The following is a 25,127-nucleotide window of genomic DNA, read 5'->3' as shown; positions in this document are numbered from 1 at the left end:
TAAAGTGCGACTGTTCATGTGTGCTACCCCTGTGCAGCTCTTTCTTTGCCTGCTCTCAGCCTTCCTGCTGCTCTGTGCTGCTCAGAGAAGCCAGGGAGAGCCCTTTCACTCCCTTTCACTTTCAGCCCTCCAGTGCAGCAAACATTTCCTGCTACTGTGTTTTCCAGTTAAAATTTTTCACCATCTTCCTCTGTTCACAACTCAGGAGCAGGAGAACCCTACGCCTGCCCACGCCGGAAGTATCAAACAATAAGAAACACTTTATTTTAACTTTACAACATATAAATAAACAAATCTGTGCTTCCCAGCGTAGCTGTTCTTCCCCCTTCTCCTCCCCAGAGTCCTTGGTGCAGGGCCCCAGCCCCTCCCAGCTCAGAGAGTGCTGGGGGCTGACCCGCAGAGCCCAGACCCCTCCCGTCTGTACAAATCCAGCAGCAGGCACAGCCCCGGCCCCTCTGTCATCTGCTGAGGTCCCTGCTGGCACCTCTCCCACACAGCATCCTTTCCTCTGCCGAGAGCCCAGCAAAGAAGGGATGCAGGAGGGCTTCTGAAAACGTGATCCGACGGGAAGGGTCGAATTCCAACATCCTCCTCATCAGGTCAAAGAGCTGGGCGTGCTCCAGGGAGTCGTGCAGCATGTACGTCTGAAAGAGCAGGGGGGTCAGAGAGAAGGGTGCAGGGACTGGAGCCCTCCTGTTGGGAAGGGAAGGGAACCCCAAGGCAGCCAACTCTCCAGCAGCCCTGGGGCAGCACCTACCCGCAGGGGTTTGCAGTTCTCTTGGACGTATCTCCCATCAGAAGTGTTCTCATCCCACACCAGGTTCCCATTGTGGAAATATTTCTGCTTCCTGGAGAGGAAAGGTGGTGGTGAGCAGTGCAACAAGCCACCTAACCCTGTGATTTCTGCCCCTACACCCAACAACCATCAGGCCCACCAACAGACCTCCCAGCAAAGCTGCACCCACCTGGGTGAGACCCACTGCAAAGGCAGAGGATTGGTAGCCAGGGAAACATCCTGGCCTGTCTCAGGAGGTTCTTACCGAGTTTTGTGGATCATGTGAGATGGAATGGGCCCAAGGATTTTTTCCATCATGACAAGATGCTCACGATTCTCATGGGTCTGCAAAGGAAAACAGCAACGATGCCTTAATTCAGAACTTGGAGGTTTGATGACAAAGAGGGCATCAAGAGGAAGAGAAGCCTCCAGCAGGGGTGATGCAGCTCCTATTTCCTCTCTGGATTTTTTTCTGATCTCCACAGAGTGAAGAAAGGTCTGAACCTTCTCCTTCCAGCATGAGCACTCGAACCCTCAGCCTCCTGGGCTTATTTTCAAACTCTGCTTCTAATTTCTGGTGCCCCCCCTGCCTTTCCCTTCAAGCAGGGGCTGTAGGGCAGAGCAGTGCCTCGTGCAAGGGCCCTACCTGGAAGAGCGTGAAGCCTCGGTAATACTCGAACAGGATGCAGCCAGTGCTCCAGACATCACATGGCTGTGCCCAGCCCAGCTCTGCAAAGAGAAGCAAGTTCACTGGGTGCTCCCAACGAGTCCCCCACGAGATTTCTGCTTGTTCCTTCCTGAAACTACCAGGATTACACGAAGACAGAACTAGAAGTTAAGCCAAGCACCTCCTGGTGCTGCTGGAGGACTCGCACCCCCTCAGGTGACTCTGTTTCTTTCAGCTGATGCTGACACCATCTTCCCTGAGAGCCAATCTGCTCACTGCCTGACTTCCTCAGGCTTCCCTCCACTCCCTCAGCTCCAGCTCCAGGGCCTGCACTCCCTGTCATTACCTTCCATACAACCTTTAGGCCCTCCGAGTCAGCACTGCAGCTTGTTCCCAAGCCACGAGGCAGAACCAGAGCGCTCTCAAGCTGCTCTTCCTCCAGACAGCCTCACCCTCCAACGTCCCTGCCACATCATCTTCCTTACACCCACCTGAGGCTCCCCAAGGCCCAGCAGCACTCACCCAGAATCACTTCTGGGGGCCGGTAGTGTCGTGTGGCCACGATGGTGGTGTGGTGCTCGTGGTCAAACGTCGCGCTCCCAAAGTCCGCCACGCGGATGCTCGTGTTCCGGATGGATTTCTCCTCACAGCTCTGCAAGCAAGCCAGAAGTCCTTAGGTGCTTCTCGTAGCTGGTTCTGGATTAAGCTGGGCTTGGAGAAGAGCCCTCTGACCTCAGAACTGCTACGTCTGCACTGGTAATCGGAAGGATTAGAGCTGCAAAGCTCTGAGCTCTCGACATCTCAGGTGAGTGTCACGGAAAGCTCCCCGGATTGGAGCCACTGAGGCAGTTTTGCTGCTCAGAAAGAAGAGGCCCAACCTCCAGTTTGTTCCCACTAACCAGGATTGTAAAGAAGGCCCTGTGGGGCACATATGGAACAGGGAGGATCCCATTTCTGCAGGGAGGGAGAGGCAGGCTACTGCTATTCCTGGTCTATTTGCTTCTCTTTTGGACAGAACCCACCTTGTTCTCATTGTAGAGGGTGTCAAAATCCGAGTTAACAAACAAGATGTTTTCTGGCTTGAGGTCGGTGTGAGTCAGCTGGTTGTCATGTAAAACTGCACAGGTGGCAAAAAGGAAAGAGGAAAAAAAAAATGCAGGTAAGAACCAGGCACTGGAGGACCCACAGAACCTTCAGCCAAAGCAACTCCTCAGCTCCCTCCCAACCCGTCCTGGGGGAGCCACGGTGGCCAAGTGAGGCTGTGCCTGGGTGACTCACATCTCAAGGCATGGCAGAGCTGGTAGGCCATGTGCCGGATCTGAGGGAGAGGGTATGGCTGGAAGTTATTCTCCTTCAGGAACTCAAAAGTGTTCTTGCCCAGAAGCTCAAAAGCAATGCACATGTGGCCGTGGAAGTTGAACCAGTCTGACATCAGGACACACAAGCTGTGCAGAGAGGAAGACACCAGGATCAACCATGGTCAGGGTACTCAGCAGAACAGTCCTTCTCCCACTTCCAGAGGGAACTTACAATTTGTTCTCTTTGTCCTTCTCTTTGATTTTTTTCAGGACATTAATTTCCAGCCTGGCTGCTTCTCGGTACTTGCCAACATTTTTTATGATTTTCAGTGCCACCTGTGATTTGCCTCTGTAAAAAGGAAGAGGAAAAAAGGATGGAACAGGAGTAAAAGCCTATGTACACACATCCTCTAGCATCCCCCTGCCCTCCCCAACCAAGCTGGAAGGATTTCTTGGGGAGGCCCAGCAGCTCCTAGACTAAGCTGACCCCGTGGCTCAGAGCCAAACAGGGTGTCTGGAAGAGAGAGAGGTCAGGAAGAGCCAGGGGTCAAGTGTATTCACAGGAGAGGTTAAACAAAAAAAGACAAATATCCCAGCAGATTAAGAGGTCACTTTCCCCTGGCCCATCCCTCAGCTGGAGGTCACTGCTTTTACAGCAGGGCTGTAAAAGGGCTCAGTCCCTAAATACACTCTCCTGCTTCCCTTAACAGGGAAGACTGCAGACTGATGGGGGCTGAGGCATGAAGCAAGCCCCTTTCTGCTTTCCCTTTCTTCTGAAATAACTCCTACAGGAGCAACAGTGTGACAGCAGCTTCGTCCAGTGAAGTCCCAGGCCCAAGTATAAAACAGGCAGTGTCAATCCTGCCAGGCTTGTGAGCTGCCTGCACCAGGAACAGGCAATGTCCCTTCCCTCACCTGGAAGGGAAGGACACTCACCTGGCGTGGTCCACACACTCCACCACTTTGCCAAAAGTGCCTTCGCCAAGGCTGCCGACAATTTCATCTAGGAGAGAAAACAGGAGTGGGTGTGAACTGCAGAGGCCTGGCTGGAGCTGAGGTCCTGCAAATCTCACAGCGATAAAACGGCAAAACAACTAAAAAAAAAAATTAAAAAAAATATTTTTTTTTTTTTAAAAAAAGTCTCTCACTGCTACACTCTTTATAAACTCTACCGTCTGCCTCAGGCAATTTACTTGCTCGCTCCGTTTATAAGCAACAAAAACACTTTTAGAGACCCCCCTCGCAGTACAATGAGAGAGATCTGGTGTCTAAAACACGGGGATAGGAAGTAGAGAGGTAAAGTTTTACGAAAAGGTGTCTGTACATCGCTCCTGGAGCCAATCGCCGATCCTGCACACCAGGTGGCCTTCCTTGTCATCCTCCACGCTCCTGCTGCTGCGCTTACTGCTCTGCGGGCTCCTCTGTACGCACCGCACCGCCCCCCGCGGCGGCACACGGCCCAGCGCCCCAGGGCGGGTCCGGAGGCACCATTGGGTTGTCATTCAAAGGTGGAGAGGACGAGGGTGGCGTCGGTGGTGGTTGAGATTTTCCAGATCCCAGCATTTCATAAGGCACACAGCATGTATAACGATAGGGATATAGTGCAAGGGACACGTCAAGACACGAAACTAACTTGCAAAACAGAAAAAAGTCATCAACAGCTACAGGCACGTCAAAGAAAGCTCTCTCGTTAGCTAAGGGGCTAGTTGTTATTTTTGTGTATTAATTAATTATAATTAATTGATTAATTATAATTAACGGGATGCCAATTAACGGGCTGCCCAGGGAAGTAGTGGATTCTTCATCCCTGGAGATATTTCCAAAGAGCCTGGATGTGGCACTGAGTGCCATGGGCTGGGAACCACGGGAGGAGTGGATCAAGGGTTGGACTCGATGATCTCTGAGGTCCCTTCCAACCCAGCCCATTCTGTGATTCTGTGATTCTATGATTCTAACAGCCTCCACAAAGAAAATGCCCCCCCTCTTCCCTGCAGGGAAGCAGGGGGTGGGAAGCTCTGGGTGGCTTGGCTTGGCACCACTGTTCCCCACGGAGCAGCGGCTTCCCCTGCAGCACCAGAGGGTGCTGCCAGAGGGAGGAGAAGGAGAAGGGCTTTGCCACAAGAGCCTGGTTGTCTCCACTGGCACACGGGAGGAAGGGAGCACAAGCTGTCAGGTTGGACAAGGTTGCCCAGTAGAAGCCAGAGCAGCCCTCGCTCCCTGCTCCTGGGCACCTCACACCATCAGCTCCCTGGAGCCGTGTCCTGCTACGAGCCAGCCCTTCCCTCCTTGACAGAACCAGCCACCCTGCTGATCCAAAATCCATACACCCAACTGGCTGCTGGTGCATTTCAGCCTTAGGATGCATTTTTAAGCCCAGGAGGTTTTTAGGAACAGGACAGTTCAAGGAATCCCCAGGGAGCATTTTGCTCCGCTCCAGGCATCCGCTTAAGGCGTGAGGTCACCTTCAGTCCTGCTACTGCCAGCTTCTACTGGAAAACCATCCCAATGTTCCTGAAAGGACCCCGGGGTCCACAAAGTGAGCTGCCCTAACTCCTCATCTCTTTCCATTCAGCCTTAAAAATCTCTACAGCCAAAGAAATTAACACAAAGCTCTATGTTTCCATACCCGAGCTTCCATCGGGCTTCTATCGCCCCTCACCTCCCCCCACAGCTGTTCTGAAATAATGAGCTGCCACCAAACCCCAAAAGATCAGCTGAAACGAAGGAGAAGGTAGAGGGGACAGTTGAGACAGCTGGGAGACTTCAGAGGGTGGGGCTCAGGCCAGCTCCAGCCTGCACGGCCCCTTCTCAACCCCCCCCCCACACACAGACACACGGAAACTGCGCTGGAGGGTTCCCATCCTAACCCTGGCTCTTTCTCAGACTAAAAAGTCAACTGGAAAGAAATAAAAGGAGGAAAACAAGAGACTGCCAGCAGTTCCCAGCCATGCAGAGATCCCTGCTCTAACTGCAGGGATCAGGGCTCGGTCATTTAGCTGGCACTGCATTTAAAAGCAACAAACAAACAAACAAACAAACAGAGTGCTCCTTACAGGAGAGAAGCAGCAGCGTTTGGTCAGATGCCTCACACCACGTCCAGGGTACTCCTGGTCCTGGCACCAGCCTCCCCACCCAGCTCCAAATATTCCCTGTTAACCCTTGGAAGGAGTATTATGTTTCAGGGTGGAAAACGGGGAAGTTTTCAAAGCAGCTGGAATCCCAGGGATACTTGTGTGTAAAGAGGCAAAGAGGTCATGTGTGCATCCTCAGGAGAAGGAAGCCTTCATCTGAGTACAGCAGGACAAGGGTTAATCACCACCGGAGCACCAGGCTGATGGATCCCATCTGGCAGGGGATCCTGCACACAGTCACACCCCCCTGCCTGCAGCTCCATCCCACTGCTGCATACCAACCCCCCTCTGCAAGCAGCAGGGTGCAGAAGCAAAGCCCTGGCTGTGGCTTAAATCCCAACAACACCCCAGCCCAGCAGCTAGGCTGGCCCGTGGCCAAGGCTCTTCCTCCTGAGCCCGGCAGGGCTGTGCCATTGGAAGCTTTCCCTGATCCCCTCTGTGGAGAACACAGCTGGGTCTCCTCACGTATTCAGGCTACGAGGGCTGGACTAGGCAGAACCAATAGCCACAAACACTTTCAGTGCACTGATGGATGGAGACACAAAGTTTGGACTGCACGTTCCACAGACGCACACGCAACGACGGGATCAGAGGTACTCACCCAGAGCAGCCAGAGCTGAAAGGAGGTCAAAGCAGTTAAAAAACCCTCAACAGCCCTGAGCTCATTCTGGATGCTACTCACCGAGGAGGTGCTGCTACAAGACCTGGTCCTGCGTTTCCGGCAGTGGTGCTGGTACTTCCTGGGCCTGTTGTGCTGCTCCCTGCCTCTGGATCGCCGCCAGTTCCGCGAGCGGGTGGAGTAATATTCCTCTCCAAAGGATGGGCTTCTGTCTTCAAACCTGTAGGCATCGCTGTCCCGCCTGTACCTCCTGTGGTAAGGCATCCTCTCGTGGCTGCAGCACAAAGGGAAATGGGTTTCTAAGCCTGGAGAAGCAGGGAAGGCAGAGTCCTGCTGAAACCCAGTGTCCCTGCTCCCCACTCGCTGCTTCAGCCTCCCCAGGGGCTCAAACAAACACTGCTGCTCAGCCACAATCCCCAGGTAAGGAGGAGAAAGCTTGCAATTTGTGGCACCCCCACGTTTCAAGGAGTCAGGAGGAATAAAACCACCCCGCCACCTGAGCCACCTCCCTCAGCCCAGCCACCCCCTGCCACCATAGGCAAGTGTTTGTCTGACATCGTTTCTCCTCCCCTGGGAAGGATTCTCATGAGTTGTTAAAACAAAAAAAAAATGAGACCCCAGGGCAGCAGCTGAGACCCAGTCACCACCCCAGAGGGGCCCTGCAGTCCCTGGAGCACCAAGCCTGTGCTGTACACACACAGATCATTAGCAAGAGCTGGAAGAAAACTGGGTCCCTGCAGTAAAGCCAAGCTCCCATGCTTCTAGCAACGACGGAGGGCTGCAGATATGGAAGGAGCAAAACTTCTGGCCAAGCTCATCTTCACATGGGGAAGGGCCAGAAGACAGCACACAAAGGTCCCCTGTGTCAGCATTCATCAGCTGGAGTCACACAGGCAGTTTCAGGCAGGCACTGTGTGAGCACAGCTCTAAATACCCCCTGCCTGAACTGAGAGCACCTGCCAGAGCTGAGGTTCTGCCCTCTGCTCTGCTGGGCCCTCCTGGGGCAGCCACTTTGGGGCACTTTCTTTAAACTGTACAGCAAAAATGGTACCAGTGGGCAATGGGCTGCTTCTGCCCCCCCCAGGCAGGACCACCCTGCACCCCCCCAGCTGTCACAGCTGGTCTGACAACAGCACTGCCACCACGGGCCTTGTTTCATCACACCCCACCAAGCAAGAAGCCCTCTTTCAGGGAGTTCATCTCCCTGGTGGGCCAGGGATGAAATTTCAAACTCTCTGCCAATGCAGCAGTGGCTCTGGGACACCACAGGACGATCCAAGCCACCACAGCTCTGTTCCAACATCAATACTCATCTCCAAACACACTGTTGTGGGGGCATTTTTGAGATACAGGGGAGACCAGCAAGCCTGCAGGAGGCTCAGAGGCCCTGAAACTAAAGGGGCAAGAAGGTTTTCACCTCATAAAAGCCTTTTTCCACCCCAATCTGCCCTACACCACCCCTCAGATGAAAGCCTGGGAAAGCTCCCTGTGTGCATCAGCTGCAATTCACAGTCTCCTTCAAGCAAACAAAAGCCAGGCTTTGAAGGGAAATTAACCCACAGAGCATTTCAGAAATGTAAAGATTAACTCTGCTGCCTTCTGGCTGTGCCTGTTCATCCCCTGGAACCACAGGGTCCCACTGAGCAGGGCAGTGAGGACCCCCCAGCTCACACCTCTGCTCCAGAACCCCCACCACAGCTCCCAGCACCTCCCTGTGCCTCTGGGGAACTGCACCAAGAGAGGGAAAAGGTAAAACCCTGTGTGTTAAGGACTCGGGGCTCCTTTCTGAGGGAAATGGGTCCTTATTTAAAGGTGATTTGGGATGCTGATTGGGATCCTGAGTGGGGCTGTGGGGAGAGCCAGGCTTTAATGCTTCCACAGCATCACAACTGGGGAATGTGGTCCCAGAGCAGAATGTTCTCCCTCCCTCCCTTGTTGCTTTTAGGCAGAACTTTTGGGCAGATGCAGAACGGCCCGAGGGAAGCACAGAGGCTTCATTAACCCCTTCACTCCCACCCCTGGGATTCGCAGGCTCCAAGCCGATGGGCAGTATGGAAACCAGAGCTGTGAAACGCCGGCGGGATGGGGGAAGGGGGTTCTCAGATTCCCTTTCCCACAGCCCAAACCCCGCTCCTACCTTCTGGACCGCGACCTCCTGGAGAGATCCCTGCGGGGGGGGTACCGCAGCCTCCCCTCGTACTCCCTGCTCCGGGACCGCCTCCTCTTCCAGCGGGGGCCCAGGTAGCTCTCCGGCTCCGGGGAGCGGTACCTCCGGCAGTGATGCATCTGAGGAGACACCAGGGGCCCCACTCGCACCATCGGCTGCCCCGAGGGGGACGGGGACACCCACTCCCCCTGACCCGAGGGGTGCGGGCAGGGACCCCCCCGAAGGCCCTGGGGAAGCTGGAGACCTCCCCCGGGGAGCGGTTACCAATCGCGTTCCCCACAGCCCCTGCGATCACCCGGACAAGCACCACCGCTCCCTCCGCCACCGTTTCCCGGGGGGAGGCAGCGGGGAGCTCAGGGCCGCGGCCGGGACGGGCTGCGGGGCTGCGGGGCGGGGCTGGGCGCGGGGCCGCTCCCTCCCTCCCCTCTCCTCCCCTCTCCTCCCCTCCCCTTCCCGGGCCCCCCCGGCCGCGCTCCGCCCGGGCAGCCCCGCAGCTCTCACCGCCCCTCCGCTCCGCTCCGCTCCTCTCCGCGCCCCTCGGCGGTTGCGGCCCGGACCCACCGGACCCACCGGCCCCGCAGCGCAGCCGCTTCCGTTCCCGATCCGCTTCCGCTTCCGGCGCGGCCACAGCGGCTCCGCCCCGGCCGCTGCCCCGGAGGCCGCGTTAACCCCTGCGGCGCCGGGACCGGGACCGGGACCAGGACCCGGGCTGTCCCTGTCCCCGTCCCCGCACAGACACAGACACCCCCGGCGGCACTATGTCCCCTGCCCGGCGCTCCCCGGGCGCTCCGGACACTCCCGTCTCTCCGTGCTCTGCCTCCCTCCCCGAACCTTCCTCACCGCCGCCTCCCTGCCCTCAGCATCCTCACCTCCGCCTTCCTCACCGCGCTCTCCCTCACCTCTGTGTTCCGCACCCTGACCCCCCCTCGCCGTGACGACCCTCACCATGGCCACGGGTTCCACGGACAATCTCTCCGCACCGAACGGTCCCGAGGCTCCATTGTCCCCTCCGGGACCTCCCGGTGGCAGCGGGGAGGAGGTGGCCGTGGAGGTTCGGCTCCTGCTCCTTGAGCGATCAGCACCGGGCAGTGCTGGGTGAGGGGCTTCGCTCCTCCTGTCCCAGGGTGCAGGGAGGTGACCGTCCCCTCCCAGCCCGACCCCTGCTCCCAAGGACGGGAACTGCTCCTCGAGCTGCTCCAGGGATGCTGCAGAGCCACCTGGATAGGAAGGAGCTCCCAGTGCTCCGCACATGCAGCCAAGGATGATCCTTGATTTATTAGAGACCGCTCTGCCATTAATTAATTAATTAAACGTGCGGATGGAAGGTTGGGGCAGCACCAGTGAGCCCCCCGTGGTTGTTCTTACCAGGGAGCATCCCAAGCTGCGAGGATGGGAGGGGTGAGGGGGTGTCCCCTGCCTTGGGGCTGAGGGGAAAGGGTGGGAGGGTGATGGTGGTGATGGTGGTGATGGGGATGGTGGTGGTGATGGTGATGGTGGTGGTGATGGTGATGATGGGGATGGTGGTGGTGATGGTGGTGATGGGGATGGTGGGTTACAATAGGTACCACCAGCGTGGGGGGCTGTTAGGGTGACCTTCCCACCCATCTCCAGCCACAGCCAAGGGTTCAGGTGCTGAGGGCTTCCCTGAAGTGCAGGCACCAAGCCCCCTCCTCACCCCAGACCAGGTTTCTCAGCACCTTCCTGCACCCAATCCTGCACCTTCCCACCTCTGATTTTCAGGCTGCTGGTGGATAAATCCCGAGGCAGCACACACTAAGGGTGTCTGCACCCCTCCTGCTGTCAGACCCCACACCCCCAGCTGGCACCCGAGGGTGAGAGGTGAGGGCAGGAGGGCTCTTGTGCCATCTCAGCTGAGCTCCAGTGGGGAAAAGTTGGAGCTGGGGTGAGCAGGAGGGGAAGAACCATGGCTGGGGAACAGCTCTGCCAGTGGGCAAGGCAAGCAGCAACTCAGGCTGCTCTGGGATCCTGGGGCATGACACCCACACAGCTTCCAAACCCCATTCCCCATCAGAGTGACATCCACACAGCTTCCAAACCCCCATCAGTGACATCCACACAGCTTCCAAACCCCATGGCCCATCAGAGTGATATCCACACAGCTTCCAAACCCCCATCAGTGACATCCACACAGCTTCCAAACCCGTCCAGGGATGGGGACCCTGGCACTGCCCTGGGCTGCCTGTTTCCAAGCATTCCATCCCCCTGCAAGGATGCCTGGGATGTGCCCGAGCATGGGGGGGCTGTGCTACCATGTGTGTGTGTGTGGGGGGTTCCCCCTAGTGCTGGGGGGCAAGGTGTGGGCAGGAGGGGTGAGTGGGGGACAGGGAAAAGGAGGATGGGGAAGGGCAGATCCACCCCAGCACCCGCCAACCACGACACAGAGACACCGGGACCTCGGAATCCCCAAAAGGTCTGGAAATCAGCTCCACTCCGAGGGCTGAACTGGTTGGGTGGCTGGAAAAAACCAAACCAAACCAAACAAACCAAACCAGCGTCAGGCGGGGTGTAAATGTCAGAGCTGTCAGGAAGTGCTGCGTGGCCTCTGCCTGCGGAGGGGGAGGAGGCGGTGACACGGGAAGGGTGTTGGGGACAGGGGACCTGCCCAAGGGAGAGGTTGGGCTGCAACCTGAGCCCTTCTGCAGCACCGGGGACAACCTGTCCACCTTCTGTAGCTTAAATTCCCCACCCAGTGGTCAGGCTGAATGGGAGAGGGTTTCCCAGGCAGCATCCGACCTGGAACCGCAGCGTTTCCCCCCAACCTGGCACGGCACGGAGCAGCCCCACAGCTTCTGCCCACTCGGGTACAAAGGGACAGGACCCAGAGCCCATCTGGGCTGACCCAGCCCCCGGGAATGCTTTCCTGGGATGAAAAAAAGGGGTGGGGAATGGTTAACTGCAGGTTTAGTGAAAGAGCAGGGCCACAGAGGACGCGTGGGGGGGTCACTGTGTGAAGAGGTAGAAGTTTATTGGAATATAAACATTCAGATAACGTGTAAGATAGAAAAAACCCAACAACAACATATACAGATACTTGTTGGAAGGAGACATTGAGGTATTTATCCACCGCCTAGGCTATCACATTTCTTTTTTTTGTTTGTTTGTTTTCTTTGTTGTTTTTTATTTTTTTTTTTTTTAATTTTTAATTTTTTTTTTTTTTAAATAGGTAAGAAAACTAGTAGCAAGGCTGCTGCAGCTGTTTGGTAAAAACATCTGATCCCAATCCGTTTGGAGCACATGCACACACATGCACAGTGGCCAAAGGGACTTGGTGTGTGACACGTTTCACATTCACTTTGGGAGCTGAGCAAGCGTGCAGCCTCCCCCCTGTCAACCTCTCCCCCCTTTTCCCAGCTCAGAATCTTTGTGCCTTCTACCCAGCACAAATTGGGATCTGCTGGAAGAGGATGAGCAGGTTTGGATCTGTTTTAGGTTTTGATTTGTTTGTTTTGTTTTTTTTCCTGAAGTGGGCATCAAACCCAGCTGGCAAATCTCCCCCCTGGAGCAGAAGCAGTGAGGCTGCTGGGAAGCAAGCCAGGGGATGGGAAGGAGGGGTGGGGGGTGGCTTTGGATTTTTTTTTTTTAATTTTTTTTTTTTTTTTTTTTGGCTGCTCACTGCAAAACCTTCGCTGGAGTTTGAGAGAGAATTTTCCACCCTGCCAAGCAGAGCACTTCCCACAAGGAACAGTCCTACCCGCAGCATCAAAACCCCTGAGTACGACACAATCGAGTGAAACGAGGTGGAGCTGGGGGGAGGAGGAGGAGGAGGGATCCCACCACCCCTCCTGCCCTTCCCCAGCCCCTCTGCCCTCTCCCTGCTGCTGCTTTCCACAGCCCTGTCTGTCCCCAAAACCCAGCGAGCTCAGCAGGAGACCTGGAGCTCAGCACAACTCGGGTTGAGCCGAGGGCCAGAGTCAAAGCCAGGCTGGGGGTTCACAGGTTGCTGCTGTTCACAGTCTGGAAGGGCTGGTCCTCGCCAGCACCCACTGGGAAAGGACCAGTTTATTGTTGCAGCTTAGTTTTTACTGAGGTATCTGTAACGCATCCCGACTTGATTCTTTTTCCCTGAATTGGATACAAAACAATCGGTTACTCCCTGTCTGTTTCCAGTCTAGTTGTGTAAAGCTTATAAACATTAATACTCTGTAGTAGTGTCAAAGCTGTTTAGCAGTTCAGTGATTCGAGTGCCTTTCTGTGCAAGGAAACACAATGTTAGCATGTGATAACATAAGCAAAACCCACCCATTACTAACCTCTGCTCCCCAGGACCAGAGAAGAAAGCATAAAGAAAAGCAAGAAAGTCCCTCAGTCCCACTCACAGGAAACAGCCCCCAAACCCACCCCCAAATAAAATAAAAAACCAACAAAACAAAACCGAAATAAACCAACCAACCAAACAAAAAGGGAAAAGCCAATCTGAATCGAGCCTCAAGAGTCTGGAAAATCCTCTCTGGGCCTGGAAGGATGAAATGCCATGGAGGGCTGCTGGATGGCTTGCCCCTACCTGCTGGGTGGTCCTGACTCCAGCTAAAAACAGGGAGAGAGAGGACACCTCTGGGAGCAGCAGTTACCCAGGGACATGAGCATCCCCACCCAGCCAGCCCTGACACCTCCAGGATAACTCAAGCCATAGTGAGAAGCTAAACCAGAGAGGCACGCAGGAGCTTCTTCCTCCTGTGTAACTCGTGGGTTACACCAGCCTTAACAGGAGCTCTGCAGAGCAGCAGCCCAGGAAAACCTGGATTCTGGGAATGGCTGAGCAGGGCAGGCTGAGCACAGCATCCTGCAGAGAGAAATGTTCCCCACAGCTCTGCTCACCTGAGGGACGGGGCCAGAACCACCCCTGTCCCTGGAGCCTGCAGCATCTCCCAGCTGCACTGAGCAGCTCTGCTAAAGGCAAGCTTGGAAAAATGACAGTGATCTGGGAGACACCCAGCAACAAGGACACATCTGCTAAGCCAGCAGCCACTCCTCTGCTCTTTTCCTATCTCTACCTGTCCTCCCGTGTCAGGCACAAGCAGAACAAAGCTGTTCTGCTTGTCTCCTGCTGGGCTGAGGACAGGGAAGCCACTCCTCCTTCACTCAGCTTTTTTTTTTTTTTTTTTGTCTTTTTTTTTGTCTTTTTTTTTTTTGTCTTTGGTGATACAATTAAAAATAAAACCCCCAAACGCAATGTCAGTAAAACCACATATAAAAAACAAGCCATAAGATATGCCAATACTTCCTGAAAGGTTAAAAATAAACCAACCCAAACAAACAAATAAAACCCAACAACAAGTACATATCTGAGTATTTCATCTGCTTCAAAAAAACCTGACTTGGGCCTGAAGGATGGGCAGGATGTCACCAGGGCAGGATGAATGGTGCTTTAGACCTGAGCTCTGGGCTGGGGAAAGCCAGGGGGAGGACAGAGGACAGGATGAGGCCACCTGAGCAGGAGCTGAGCTCCTGCGAGTCACAAAGGCTGAGTCACAGGAGAGCCTTGGCCAACCTTGGTTTGCTTTCAACTGGAGGTTTGAGGGTGAAGGGTGAGGAAGGGCTTAATTTCCTTTTCTCTGCTCCCACCCAGGAGAGCAACACCAGAGAGGGAAACATTTTCTTTTTGCTTGGGGACAATTTGAAGAGGACCAGGACCCCACTGGCCACTAAAGATCCTGTTGCCACATGAACTGCAACACTGCTCACCCCCCCAGCCCCACTGGAGCAGGTTTCAAACATCACCACTTATTTCCTCAGCACACAGATGGGAAGAGCTTCCAGAGGTTATTGAAAGCCAGCTCAGGAGAAGTCTCTCCAGGAAGCCTGGATCAACCTAAGGGACATCACTTTGGTGCCAAGGGGAGCAGAGCATGAAACCAGCAAGCCAGTTCAGGCTAAACCTCAGGGAATGAGTTCTCGAGGGGAGAGAGAGAGAGACAAGGTCAGTGGGATCTAAAACTTGGCTGAAAGGTTGAAGGGAACTGTAGGGAAAAGGCCAGCACCAGCCAGCAGGAGGATGCAGCTGATGGAGAGTTTCTGTGGGTAAAAACGTGGTGGTGAGGAAGTCCTTCCCCTCTTCCTGAGACCTTGGAGAAAGAGAATGAGGCTCAGAAGCTTCTAGGGGAGGACACAGAAACACCAGCCCAAGACAGAGCCTGTGGAAGGAAAGCAAGGAAGCTGAGCTGCTCTGCAGCCACGTGGCCTTCTGCAGCACAAGCCACGGGAGGCCAGGGGCAAGGCAAGGGGCACCCCACCTGCTCTGAGGATTGTCAAGACACAGAGGGTTTTTTGTGGAAGAGTCCTTGTTGGCTACTGGTTGGAGGAGTTTCCCTGCCCCAGCTCTTTCCACCTGCCTTGGTGACATCTCAGCCATCTCTCAACCTGCAGCTCCTAGAGACAATCCCTGATTGAAAAACGCCAGGCCTGCCTCCCACCCCCCAGCAGGAACACAGCAAACCCTGGGAGGAGGAGGAGGAGGAGAAAAACAAAAAGCAAAAGGGAGGAAAGAAAGGGGAGAACAAAGGAAAAGGTTGGACAAACAGATGATGAAGAAAAAACTCGCTGGCATGGAAAGGTTTCAGCAACATCATCATCTTGCCCTTGGCCAACCACAAAAGCAGGTTCCTTGAGATGAGGTATCTGTGTGACTCCTTCCTGGCTCCCTCCCTGCCCAGAGCAGAGAGGAAGAGCTGCTGGAGGCCAGTGTGAGACAGCAGGCTGGGCCAACCATCAGAGAGACCAACTGGTGGAGGGCTCTGCACTGGGAGTTCCCCGGGATGAGGTAGGGCTGGGAGAGCAGTGGGAGCTGCTGCTGCTGCTGCTGCTGCTGCTGCAGGAACTTTGGGTGCTGGAGCCTGCAATGAGATGGACCACTGGCTTCTGGGCAAAGAGCACTCCTGCAAGGCACAGAGAAAGGTGACTGGGATGAGGAGAAGGACAGGGCACAGAGCAAAGAGCAGTCTGTCCAACCCCAAAGACCTCATCCAAGCAGAAAGAGGTGCAGTGCCAGGACAACACCCTGGGGGCTGATCAAAGGGTCAAGGACAACCAAGACATGGGGAGGGACTTGTTCTGGCAGCCTCTGTCACAGGGATGTTGTGCTCACAAAGGACTGAAAGATCCCAAAAGTCTTCCAACGCCTCTGGAGGACAAAAGCCCCTTTGCAGGGCCAGGCATCCCACGGGCTCTGTCTGAGGACACGTGAATGCAACCTGCACAACTTTCTTGCTTGCCAAAGAATGTGATTCCTGCTTCCCAGAGATGCTTGAGGAGAAGCTCAGTAAAGCCACTCCTCAACAGGAAAAGAGGAATAATACTCCTTATAAAAGCACTTATAAAAATCAACACCCCCAACTGGTATTAATCTTGACTGCCCAGGACCAAAAAAAAAAACCCAAACCCAAAGAGAACAGGAATCATCTCCCACTGCACTTGCTCAGCCAGACAGGCTCTGGCAAAAACCACCCCCAGGAGGAACCCCCCCTCCTCTCCAGGTCCTGGACTGGCTCCCACCCATCCCCAGGAGTGGTTCTTTCTCACCAGCATAAATTGTGCCATTAATTTCCACCGACATGTTAATGCTCCCAATGCCATTAGGTGACAAGTTCAGTGCTGCTGCCGCCGCCTCTGGTTTGTCTTCTTTCAAGAAAGAAGAAATTCAGAGTTAGAGGGAAACTCCCCTGGTTCCTGCACTAGCCAGAGGATGGTCAGAGGTGTGTGCAGCCCTCCTTTTGGCCCCTCACACCGTGGCTGCTACCAGTCCTGTTTTATGTCTCCAAAGGCGTTTAAAGGCTTTGGAGTGAACCAAACGTGGGCTGGGAGCCTGCTGGCATTTTTGAATCCCTCCCCACACAGACTTGGGGGCCAAACTAACACCCCCTCACAAGAAAAAGCTGCCAAAAAGCACACAAGACAAGACCAGATTTAAAGGGGTTGGGTCGTGGCTGTGTTTGCAGCTGCCTGGGAGCACCTCCCCAGCCCTCTGCCCCTAAGCAGGACTTGGGGTGAAGCAGCTTCAGGGGCTGCTGGAGGGAGGGGACACAACCCCAGAGACCCAACACCACTTGCTTTGCCTGCCCCTAGAGAACACGTGTGTAATCCATGATTTTCCACATGAAATCTGTGATTTTCCACGTGGAATCCATGATTTTCCTTGTCCTCAGCCTGGAGAGAACTTTCTATGCAGCACTGGACAGTTCTAAAAGCATCAGTGCAGAGCAGGGGGTGAACTCATGGTTAAGGGGAGCTTAATATCCATGGAATATCCATCCTTGGAATATCCAATACTCCCAAGCCCCTTCCACTTTAAGCAATCTGAAAGCAGGAGCTGAGGTTGTGGGCTTGCTTCTCTGCTCTTGTAAATGCAGCTGAGAGTTTGCACAGCTGTATCATGGTTACCAGCTCCCCCGTGTTGGTTTTGGGGCATGGGGCTGTTAAAACAGAGAGAGATTCTGCAGGCAGGCTGCTCAGGTTCTCACACTGCATGTAAAATGCAGGTTTTTTAGCTCCTTTCAGCTCTGCTGGGACAGCAAGTCCTGTAAAGACTGCTAAGGACACTCTCTCAACATTTACCCCAGGTGTTGCTCTCCAGCTGTGATAACCTCAGGTGGTGCTTTCCAAAAGCAGCTCTGAAAAGCACTTTACAGAGCATGGTGTTAGGTTTTATTTTGCAATTTGGAAAACTGGGGCATGAAAGACAGGACAGACTCATCTCCAGTCACCTAACAGAGGTGGGAACAGTATGGGGCCCTCAGGGGCCTATATTTGTGGAGACTAAAACTCTTCCTAGCATTTTGATTTAAGAAGTTCAGGGTGGAAAGAAAAATAAAAAATCACAGTGAGAACAAACACTACTTGATAATATTTGCATTCTCTTTTCCTCACTATTTTGGGAGCTGTTTTATTGGTGTATTTATGTAAATGTGGCATTCAGGTGGATGTGCAGCTGTCAGGAACTGTGATGGGAAGTCCCAACCTCATCCAGCTCTGCAGGAAGCTCCTCCTGCTGCAGAGGGAACCTGCTCATGCCCTTTGCTCTGTGTTTCTGTCCAGTCTCTCAAGAAAACATTTACCAGCATTGCCAGCAAAGGCCTCAAGAACAACTCTTTCATTTCTTCTGAGTCAGGCCAAACTTGCCTGGCCTTGTGCCTACCAACCAAAATGTACAATTAAATCAGGGGCTCTGAGACCTTTAATTTTAATGGATCAAAAGGTTTGGAGGAAGCAGCTGTCGGGACTGAAATTTGCTGAGGCTCTGCTGAAGTGAAGTGAAGTGCAGCCCCCAGGACAAGCACTTCATCAGCTTTTGAAGCCAGTACATAACAGTTCTGATGGTGACAATGTGACCTTTCCAGGGTGACTCCCCTTCTTTGCCAAAGCATTTCAGGAGTGCACTTCCCAGGCTATGAATGCTGCTTACACCTGACCTTCTAACCCAGCCTAGCCAGGAGTTCTTTGCCCCCAGGCTGTGTGTAAAGTCGCAGCAGATGTTGGTAGAAATCACCTGACTTGCTGAAAGCCCAGATCTTTGTGGTCTTCTCACCACACCTGACAAAAGATGCCTAAAAGCTGGGCATCTCCCTGCATTGAAAAAGCCTTTACCTCCACCATCAATTAAAAGGGTTCCTGAGAGCAGGGAAGGACAGAAAATCACTCCCTGCAGCACAACGCTGGTGTGAGGCTCAGATGAGAGCAGGGGAAAGCTGAACATCTGGTCTGTGAGAGGGCTTCCCCTCTAAAAGTCACCTTGTTGACTGCAGAATCACAGGACCAGGCATTAAACACAGGGGTGTCAGGTGGGTGGCTCAGAGCAATTGCAGCCACTCCTTGTGCTTCCCATCCTTACAGGGACAACTGCTGCAGAGACAACTGGAGCTGGTAACAACCCATCCAGTGCAGGGGCTGTGGAGAGGGAAGAGCTTGAGCCCTGAGATCAGCACAGGAGGTCAACAGCTCAGAGTGAGGGTCTTGTATGGGTATGGGTCACACTGGTAATCAGCTTGGATGCAGAGCTTTTAGAGCACAGTGAAGGTGTTTCTGGATTTGGGCTGGGATTTCAGAGGATGCTGGATATGTACCAAGAAGAAGGGAATAACAACCTAACAAAATGCTGCTGGCTGCAGTTTAGCCTTGCAGTTTCTGAGCTTCATTTTAACACCTTCCCGACGGTGACCTTTCCTTGCTACCCAGAGAGATCAACAAGCCTGTGCTGTCTGACATCCTGGATCGGGAGCAGGTCCCTGCCAAGACCTTCTGTGTCTCCAGAGGTGCTGCTTACCCTTGCCATTGATTTTGACCTTCATGGGGATCTGTCTTGCCATGCTGAAGAGGTTGCGTTGCAGAGCCTGCTGGACCAGGCGCTGCTCCTCCTCCGACATCCTGGAGACCTTCTTCTCCGGAGGCTCTCCCGACTCCAGCCTCTCCCTCAGCTGCTCCAGGGTGGCTGTTCTTGCTGCCACCGTTGCCTGCTGGCTAGCCAAGGTCACTGGTACAGCGATACGACTTGGCATAGACACAGTCAGGGGGACACCATCACCTGGAAAAGGGAAGAGTCACTCAAGTGCCTCCCACAGCCCTTCCTCGCGCGAGCACCCGAAGCCTGAAACCCCCATCAAAACATCCTGCAGACCCTGAGCCACCCCAGTCCCACTGCCTGAGTGCAAACTAGGCTGGATGGACAATATGAAAAAAAACCCCAACACCTCAAACCCTGCATTTTGGTACAAGCAGCTGACCTTTTCTGACAGCTGCTGCTGGAGACACCCGGGGGTTGCTGGTCCCGCTGCCCGGCGCGACGCCGATGATGGGGAAGCGAATCTTGGGGGGAGAGAGGAGGGAAGGAGGCCCCGGGGTGGTGGGGGAGTAGCTGAACAAAGAGGAGCTGTAGCTGGGCCTCCTGCCTTCCCTCCTGTTGCCATCGATGGCAGCCTGGAGCTCAGCAGGTGAGCTGAGGGATTTCTTCTCACATTCGTAGGCGTACAGGTACTTCATATACCTGGGGGAGAGGGGAGCACAGGGAAACTCAAGCAGGTGTCTCAACAAAACATGAAATTACAGGCTGCAGCAGCAACCACTGCACTCAGGAACTCTCAGACAACACCTGGTTTGATGGGGGTTGGGGTGTGAGGCACAGCTCTCCCTAAGAAACTCAGAGTTTACTCTGTGTTTCCAGGGAAGCACACTGGTACAGACCCCTGCACCCACAGTGGCAGAAAAGAATCATCCAGAATTCCTTTCCAACCAAGGCACTGTCTAAAATGATTGGAATTAAGATCTTGGACTGGAACACTTCATGCAAAGAAGGAAGTTGGAAGAATTACCCTTGCCCAAGTCATATGTGTTGAGCAGTACCAGCCCTGAGTGCTCTGACTAAATGCTGGGAACACTTCCAGGGGAAGAGCCTGCTCGGACCACAGGCTGGAGAAATGCCAAGGAGCAACCCAAGGGCTCCAAGACCCCTCCAGAAACCCAAGAGCTGGGTGCAGACTCCCAGAGCCCAGCCTTCCATATGTTCCACAGCCACATGTAGCCTCTTTCATTAGTCAGTTTATTTTTCAGTCAGATTACCTTCACCATTCTTTCTCTGATTACTTTTTGTTCATTTTTTCTTGTTTGGCTGTTTGGGTTTTTTTGTTTTGTTTTGCTTGCCCAATCAGTGCAAGGTGCTGCAGGTCAGAAATGCAACCCTCACAGTAAGTGGGTGCTAAATGCAAGTTTCCCCCATTTAGTAGTGCTACCAAGCACTAAATGATCAGGTTGATACTTGATGCTTACAAATCAGCAGACCCCTCCTTCCTTCCCTCCCCTCCTTGTGCCAGGTGCTCTTCCCAGACAGAGCAAGACCCTCTTTGCCCCAAGGAAGCAAGAGAGACACAGGATGGAGAGGGAACAAGGCACATTAGCACTGGGATTGTGGGGAAGAGAGGGATGGCAGGGGAAGGAGCTCAGGAAGAATCACTGCGAAGAAAAACGAGAGGGAAAAGCACAGGAAAACCACAAGCCTGGGGCAGAAGGGATAAATAATAAAGTCATTAGCTCCTCCCTGGCCACAGAGGGGAATTTGGTCTCTGTTTTTCCACCCCAGCCCCTCTTTTGCCCTCAGTTGGTGTTCACATCCCTGCTTTGGGACCTCCCAGACGTACTGGGTTCGCAGGGTGAAGGCGGCGCTGGTGATGGAGGTGGGCAGGTTAAGGCCTTTGGTGATCTCCCTCCAGATCTTCTTGTTGATGATTTCCACCAGCCCCCCCTTCTCAGTCACCAGCTTGTAGAGCATGTAGAGATCCAGGATCTGTTTTGCCATGATGGGGATCCGATTGATGGGAGTTCCTGCAGGGAACACAGCAGGGAAGGAAACAAGGAGTCAGAGAGAAAATGAGGGAAGGAAACTGCCAGGTTGGGGCTATTGATCTTCTTTCTAATAGGAAATTCTGGCAACTATTTGTAGCCTGACTTGAGGCCTCTCCACGGCTGAGTAAATGAGCCAGAGAAGTGGAGCTACAGGCACGTCCTTTTTGGAAAAAAATCCTTTCCTGTAGGCAAAAGCAATTATCAGACACATCATAACCTGCAGCCAAGAGCAACTTCTGAAACAGAAGGAGGGGAAGTAGGGACTACTCAATCCTGGGGTGAAGGAGCAGCAAGGAGGAATCATTTTCTATCAGCTTCCAGGGCAATCTCAGATAAAATCTGTATCACTTGTGCTCAGGAAGGGGCTGCTCCTGCTCCTGGTGCTGGGATTTGGCTCCTTACTCCCTGGTAATCCTGTAGTGCTTGGGGACAGTGACAGAAGAGGGTGACACTGGAGAGCACCACAGGACATTCAGCCCTGTCCTCCCTCCTCACAGGGAAAAAAGGTGAAAAAAAAAGAGACTGCAAATGGAGCTGAGCATCCTGGGGGCAGCTGCCAGGACCATCAGGCACCTCAGAACTTTCTGGAGCCCAGAGCAAGGTCCTGCCCTATCCTTAGGAGTAGAGGGCAGGCAGAGGAAGCACCTCCAGCCTTCCTCTTCAGCTTGGTCAGTGAAGGGAGCCAAGAAAATGGGATTTTTACCTTGATAGTGCCCTTTGAGCAGCACCTTAAAGGGATGAAGCGTGCAGGGTTTGGAAAGGTCAAAGTAATGAGGTTTAGGCAAGGAGAGGAAGAGGAGGGAAAAAAATGCTGACGTGGCAAACCTTTTATTTTGCATAGGAAATACTGTCCTGGATCAAAGAGCTGTCCTGACTGGGGTCAGTATCCTGTCTACCACAATGCTCAGCACTGGCCTTTCAAGGAGAGCCTGCAAAGGGCTGTAATGGACAATTATGGGATAGCCAACCCACAGGGGAGGCTTCTGCCACTGCTCATCAGGCAGTGCTTCAGTTAATGCCCTGCAGCAGAGCAGTTTATGGCCCTTATAAATGGGTTTTATTCTGTTTAGTGAAAAGGAGCTCAGCTCAGCACTGCAGATGTCCTCATTATACATGTAAGTGTAATTTTTTTCCTTTTCCTCTGTTCTTTTGGAAGCCTATTATGTATTAGCTCATGGTACCAATTCCCACAGGTTAATGAGACACTGGAGAGCAAACCAAAACTTCTTCAGCTTTAAAAAGGCTGCCTTCAATTTTACCAACTCCGAAACTGTAAGAAAACATAAAAAGCAACCTGATCAGGCTTGGTCTGCCTGCTCTGTCATTTTATATCTATCATATCCTCTTTTCCTTGCCTTGTATAAACAAACCCTTGCCTGCCCTCCCCCCCGAAAAGCCCACAAAGGAGTAATTTCACCAAATGCAACAGACCCTTTTCCTGCCTTTCAGATACAACAAGAGAGAGCAGAAACATTTCCAAACTGTGCCTCCATCCATCCATCCATCCATCCATCCATCCCAGCTGGTTGCCCCAAGCCAGGAGCTTCTCCAAAAAGCTAAGCCTGTGTAAATGCAGCCCTTACTTTGCTTCACTTTTCCCCCAGCCACCATTTTGTCCCCGTGTGTTATTGCAAAGATTAAGAGCATTCTAACAGCATCGTTTCAGACAGGCAGGGGGCTGGGAGTGATCATGTTACCAGCCTGAAGTTATCATTCATCAGCTGAGCCACAGTAGCCAGGCACACCCAGCCTGCCCCAAATGAAAAGCAGGGAAATATTTATCTCCAAGGTCTCTAAGAAGAGCCAGGAGTGGCTTTTTCCACCTCAAAAGGCAATTTCTGGGGTGTCCTAAGTGGCACTGTGCTGCCAACAAAGCCTTTGCTGTACGTCTAGACCCTCTTCCCCAGGGTTGGACTTGATGATCTCTGAGGTCCCTTCCAACCCAGCCAATTCTATGATTCCTCCAGCAACCCCACAACACTCAAAGCAACCCACTTTTCCCCAATCCAATTTAGGGAATGGCATTAATCTGTCCTGGAAGGACTTTCATCCAGCTCTCTTTGGCCAGATGGGGAGTGAAAGGGAAGGGTCGTGGGGAAGGCTCCTCAGGGAAACAAGGGGCAAATAGAGAAGCATAAGGAAATTCCTGCTTTTCACAGACTGCATTTCTCCTAAACCCAGCTGAACTCTGCTCTAGACTCTCCTATCTCAGAATCTGAAAAAGTCCACGAGGAAATTTATCCCAAAACCCCTGTGAAAGAGACAAATATTACCTGCCTCAGTGAGAAATAAAGGCTTAAATGTATTTCCAGAGAGCTGGCTCATGGCTGGAGTAGGAACAGCAATCAAGATCTGACCTCCCCACCTCATGTTACCACCCCTTTGACACCTTCCCTTCCTCAAGTTGGCTTTTAAACAAGCCCCACAGCCCAAAATGCCCTGAAATTAGTAGCTTTAGGAACGAAACTAAAACCCAGAGCTTTTTTTCCTGCCTCCCCCCCTCAAAAGCTTCTTTATGCAGGCTGAGAAATTTTACAGCAGGGACAAACCTCCTTCCACTTCCACCACTTCCAACCATTTTCCTCCCATGCTTTCTTACATCTCCACTCCAAGGAGGTTCCCCCGGGGTGAGCAGAGAGTGAGTTGGGGTTCAGAGCTGGGAAATGCTCTGTGCTCATCACTGCAGTAACCAGGGCTCTGGATCTTCCATGGGAAGAGCTCCCTGCAAAAAAAGCTGCTGGCCCAGCCCTCTCCTCCCCCAGCCCTGCTCCGAGGAGATCAAGTCTTGATTGGAACCCCCCAGCACTGGGAGAGGAAAGGCTGCAAAACGAGTGTCCTGGGAGGGCTGGGTGCTGAGGCAAGGCTTGTCAGGGACCATGATGGATTACTGTCATCTGGCAGCATCAGGATTAATGATCTGGAGGTCAGAGGGGAGAATTCCAGAGGGAAAGGTCAGGAGCCGGGGGCACAGCCTAAGACTTGTTGCCTTTTGATGGCAAACTCATTTTACTGTACTTGCAAGGCTCTCTGTCCTGCCAGCCCTCAGCAATGCTCCCCAGACTCTGCCTGCAAAGAGCTGGAAGCCTTGGGAAGAGGGGGAGGAAGATCACTTGATCCTCTCTTGGTTTTCTCAGTAAACCCCTTTTTTCCTTTTAGTAAAACCCTCTATGAAAGCACAGGCCAATCTTTCCAGGGAATCAGCCAAAGGAGAGGACAAGGAGTGTGTTTCCAGTGGGAAAGGGATGATGCATGGCTGATGAGCATGGGAGACCTCAGGAAGACAAAGTCCAGGGCAGGCAAACTCTGGAAGAAGGAAGAGGAGGAATCATCCCATAGCCCATGGGCTCCTGGTTTTCTGAAGGGAAACACAGCTGTAAGTACAATTCAGATTTCTGGAATAAAGAGGAAGCCTGGCTGTAGCTATTAACAGCTCTGTCCTCCAAGGGGAAGCAGCCAAGCTGTCCCACCCCACTCAAAAGCCTCTTCTGTTTCAGGCAGCTGTAAGAGAAACCTAAAGGGTTACACGGATGGGCCTCAATGTCCCCTATGTCCTCTATGCTGGGATGGCAGAAGGAGCAACTCTTTGATTTTCGTCCTTCAAGAGCTCTTTAAGAAGGGTCTGAGGAAGCTGTAAACACCAGATAATCCTCAAATGACTCTTTCTACATCTATTGGCAATGAACTCTCTGGGTGCTGGGGCTCAGCCTTCCTCTTGCTGACAGGGACCTAAGCTTTGGGCTGATGTCTTCCTTACCACCCAGGCATTCTGCCCAAGGGGGCTTTTTTTTTTCCCCCTGCTCTTCATCCTTACACTTCATCCTGAAGGTGTGGACTGAGCTACACACAGAAAGCTGCTCCTCATGCTGTTGCTAACCAGATGACAAGAAGCAAGTGCCCTCTCTTTTTGCAGGGGTTTGCAGGTTCCCCCTGATGGGGATCTCCTGCCAAGAGCTGCTCTCTCCTTCTGCTTCTCCTCCTTCTCCTTTCCTTCTCCTTCTTCTTCTCCTTCTCCTGCTTCTCCTCCTTCTCCTTTCCTTCTCCTTCTCCTCCTTCTTCTCCTTCTCCTTCTGATTCTTCTTTCCTTCTTCTGCTTCTCCTCCTTCTCCTTTCCTTCTCCTTCTCCTTTCC

The 25,127-nt window shown here is 53.2% G+C and overlaps 2 protein-coding genes across 3 annotated transcripts in view; both read right to left on the bottom strand.

Moving 5' to 3' along the window:
* Nucleotides 1–243: 243 nt before the first annotated feature.
* On the bottom strand, nt 244–9,276 carry CLK3 (CDC like kinase 3). The gene is made up of 13 exons (XM_030457206.1): nt 9,159–9,276; nt 8,628–8,776; nt 6,554–6,764; nt 4,065–4,161; nt 3,677–3,743; nt 2,973–3,089; nt 2,721–2,887; nt 2,465–2,559; nt 1,965–2,094; nt 1,422–1,504; nt 1,041–1,120; nt 758–848; nt 244–644 (listed from the first exon to the last, which is right to left on the bottom strand). The coding sequence occupies exons 2-13, from the start codon at nt 8,774–8,776 to the stop codon at nt 459–461; spliced, it is 1,473 nt and encodes a 490-aa protein (XP_030313066.1). The 5' UTR covers nt 9,159–9,276; the 3' UTR covers nt 244–458.
* Nucleotides 9,277–11,624: 2,348 nt separating this feature from the next.
* The window catches only part of ARID3B (AT-rich interaction domain 3B), a 36,833-nt gene continuing 23,330 nt past the window's right edge, over nt 11,625–25,127 (bottom strand). Inside the window, exons 5-9 of one of the 2 annotated variants that reach the window (XM_030457199.1) lie at nt 20,795–20,978; nt 19,388–19,647; nt 18,931–19,188; nt 16,194–16,292; nt 11,625–15,550 (exon numbers count right to left, since the gene is read on the bottom strand). In XM_030457199.1, coding sequence (XP_030313059.1) covers nt 15,384–15,550; nt 16,194–16,292; nt 18,931–19,188; nt 19,388–19,647; nt 20,795–20,978 — 968 coding nt within the window. In that variant the 3' untranslated portion in view covers nt 11,625–15,383. The remainder of the gene's footprint in view (nt 15,551–16,193; nt 16,293–18,930; nt 19,189–19,387; nt 19,648–20,794; nt 20,979–25,127) is intronic. The other variant, XM_030457200.1, reaches the window with a different exon arrangement.

Source organism: Calypte anna, chromosome 10, assembly GCF_003957555.1.
Source record: "Calypte anna isolate BGI_N300 chromosome 10, bCalAnn1_v1.p, whole genome shotgun sequence".
Taxonomy (NCBI): domain Eukaryota; kingdom Metazoa; phylum Chordata; class Aves; order Apodiformes; family Trochilidae; genus Calypte; species Calypte anna.
This window is presented reverse-complemented; position numbering and strand designations above follow the sequence as displayed.